The sequence below is a fragment of the Monoraphidium neglectum genome, assembly GCF_000611645.1.
Source record: "Monoraphidium neglectum strain SAG 48.87 unplaced genomic scaffold scaffold02996, whole genome shotgun sequence".
Lineage (NCBI taxonomy): Eukaryota > Viridiplantae > Chlorophyta > Chlorophyceae > Sphaeropleales > Selenastraceae > Monoraphidium > Monoraphidium neglectum.
In genome coordinates, this window is record NW_014010632.1 from 1 (window position 1) to 3,150 (window position 3,150).

Here is a 3,150-nt window from a genome sequence, read left to right on the forward strand (position 1 = left end):
GCGCCGCGCAGCGCTGCCAGCAGCGCGGGCAGCGCGTGCTGCGCAAGCTGCCCAACCAGCAGCGGGGACGCGGCCGCCTGCGCGAGCACCCTGAGCGTAAGTTCCAGCTCGCGCCCCGCTTCGGGGTCGCAGCGCGCGAGCTGCAGCTGCTGCAGCGCCAGGCGGCACAGCGCGGGGACGGCGCCATCGTCGGCCAGGCACTCTGCGGACGAAAAGAGGGGGGGGGGATATGGCGGCCAGAGGCAGGTCGAGCGATGGAAGGGTTGAGGGGGTTGGGGAGTCGTGATCAAACTGCAATGGTGGTGACAAACAGCAGCCGCAACACGCGCACCGCCGCCCGTATGCGGCCAGGGCGGCGCTCGCACGCAACGCCTTGCGTTTCGCGCCGGCGCACCCGCGGCGCCGCGGCTCGAGCCAGGCATGCGCAGCAGGCGGTACACGAGCGCCAGCAGCCCCAGCCGGGCGTCTCTGGGCACGTCAGGCCCGAGCAGCAGGCTCGCAAATTGGGGGAAGAGCTGCTCGAGCAGCGGGCCCGCCTCTGGGGGCGGCTGCCAGGGAGGGCGGTCGAGCCACTCAGCCTCCGACATGCGGCCGCGGGGCGGCGCAAATGCATCTGATAGGTAGAGCAGCGCCGGCCCGCGGCCGACGCCGGTTTTAGCATAGCTGGGGTCGCACAGCTGCGCGGCGACCCGCAGCGCGTGCGCGTCGCCCGTCGCGCGCTCCGCCCGCGCGCCGCCCGCCTCCTTGAACACGCTCAGCACAGAGAGCATCAGCAGCTGGTCGCAGCGGCTGCTGCCAAGCTCGCCGTCGGCGGCCGACGCGTCGCTCGCTTTTTGTAGGCATGAAAGCATGAGATCGACGGTGACGTCACCCTGCATCACCACACCGCGCCGCGCCTCGTCGCACGCGTGTGCGAGCAGGGCCAGGGTGGCGGCTGCCGCCATGCGCGTGAAGGCATCGGCTGGGGACTTTGTGGCGAACGCGGCCACGGCCTCGATGAACCCCGGGTGCAGCGCGGCCTGTGGTTTCGGTGGAGCAGCGGGTTGCAAGCTGCGCGGCGCCGGCCGGGGGCTTGCGGCAGGGCACGCCGAGCGAGGCGTGCGGGGCGTGCCCCACTGCGACGCGCGCCGACGCACCTGACGCGCGCGCGCTGTGATTGGGATGCTGCCCGCCTGGATCGCTAGTTTGAAAGCAGACAGCGCCACGCCTGTGTGGGGGCCGCCCGTCTCGGCCAGCTGCTGCATCAGTTTGTCTATCAGGGGCCTCGGCAGCGGCGCATCCACGGGCGGCAGCGAGGCCGCGAAACAGACGTGTTTAAGGTTTTCAATCTGGGCTAACGAGGACGAGTGCTGCTGAGCGGCCAGCTTGCGCGACAGGGACAGCACTTTGCTCAGCGCCGCGACGAGCGCCGGGTGGCAGCTCGCTGTGGCTGCACCCCCGGTGCTGCTGCTGCACGACGCGTCCTGCATCCCGGGCAGCACTGCAGCTCTACTGTACATGGGATGCTGGCCGAGCTGTAACGGCCCTCGCAACACCGGTATAAATGAGCGCACTGCCGACGATGTCTAGCGCGGTGAGACAAGCCAAGGAGATCTGCAAATATACCTCAATACCGGTAGGTTCCGGTCGTTGTCGTAATCAATGGTCTCAATAGGAGACCTGCGCGCGGCCGAAACTCTGTCTTGTTCCTTACTGATATAGATTCTTAGTATGATGAAGTGGGTGAAAGCCGCGCCAACGGCTGTGCAGTATGTGTGGGGCTGTGCAGGCTGGAAAAGAAGCTGGGGGCACCCACAGACACTTCTAGGTGTCCCCGCTTCGAATTATACACACCTACAAAAGCACGGAGAGGAGTCGGAGCAGCCGCGAAGCTCAGCGCGCCCGCCAGCCGTGTGCCTGGAATCCGGAGGTTGCCTCGGGTGGTTGTGAAGTGCAGTGCGTGTGCAAAACCTACCAGCCGTTGGCGCGGAAGTTCAGCTTTGAATTATGCTGGTACGCGTCCGTGGGTGGCCAGGGTCTGGCAAGGTGCTGAGAGGAGCCAGAAGGCAGATGAGTCATAATCCAAAAGCCTCGCCAAAGGGCAGGGTAAGGAAAAGCTAGCCAAACTCACCAGCTGTGTGGCGCAACTCCCCAGACAAAAATTTGGCATTGTCATGATGATAGGGCTGCAAGCCGGCTTGAATTGCCACCCCAGCTCCCCAGCTCGCATGCGCACACAACAGGCAGGGCGTGTGTCTGAAAGACGCAACACCACGCAACATCAGTCCCCTGAAAACCCCGCGCGCATGCACAACAACTCAAAGCATCGTTCATGACCTAAAGCCCCTAGAATCTGCCTGCTGTCTGCGCCGCTCGCCGTCCGCCGTCCGTCGCCGTCGCCGCCGACCGCCGACCGCCGCGGTTGCCAAAACACGCCTAAATGCGCAGCCGTCCAGACTGGAATTTTTCAGCAGCCCACGCATCGAGGCCATGGTTGCCGTCATGTTGGGCCGCAAATATGGAGATGCGTTCCAAGCAATCCGTGGCCATGCAAGACGGTGACGCGCCGAAAACGCGGGGGCTGTGTCGGAAGAACAGCGTGTCCAGCGCTTTCCAAAGGGAGGTACGCGTGTACCCATGCATGACCAACTCCCCAAATATGAGGGCGCATTCCTCGCAGAAATTGTCGCGATCTGTGATTATGCGAGTGAACCGGATGAATTGCGCATCGAGGATGTTGTACTTGCAGGCGCCCGCCAGGTTGGAGGTGATGGGGGGGAAGCGGGCTACGGGGGACTGTGCGCGTATCGCACGGAACTCCTCCTTGCGCCGTTTGTCATACAGGTGTGTAGACAAGAAAACCACGGCCGGCGGGGGCAGTGGTCGTGGCATCAGACTCGCCCGGGGCATTCGACGGTGCCGCAGCCGCCGCCGTACGTGGTCGCGGGGTGTGGGTGCGGCTCGCGAGGTGGCGTGCAGCCCCAGGTCCAGGAAAGAGCAAACAGCAGTGCCATCACGGGCCGAGGATAGGTGCAGGCAGGATGGGTAGATGCCCTTGAATCCGCCGTTTTCCTGGTCATCAAACTGTAACCAGTCGATGTAAGGGTTTCCAACCGTGAACACGTCATCCACACATACTTGATCATCGCACAGGCCCGCAGGATGTGCAAG

General features: G+C 64.5%; 1 protein-coding gene across 1 annotated transcript; it reads right to left on the reverse strand.

The window, feature by feature from the left end:
- Positions 1-286: 286 nt before the first annotated feature.
- On the reverse strand, positions 287-1,469 carry MNEG_11976 (hypothetical protein; the record flags this gene model as incomplete). The annotated part of the gene is made up of 3 exons (XM_014039551.1): positions 287-291; positions 395-1,019; positions 1,137-1,469. The coding sequence occupies 3 exons, from the start codon at positions 1,467-1,469 to the stop codon at positions 287-289; spliced, it is 963 nt and encodes a 320-aa protein (XP_013895005.1).
- Between the last annotated feature and the right edge of the window lie 1,681 nt (positions 1,470-3,150).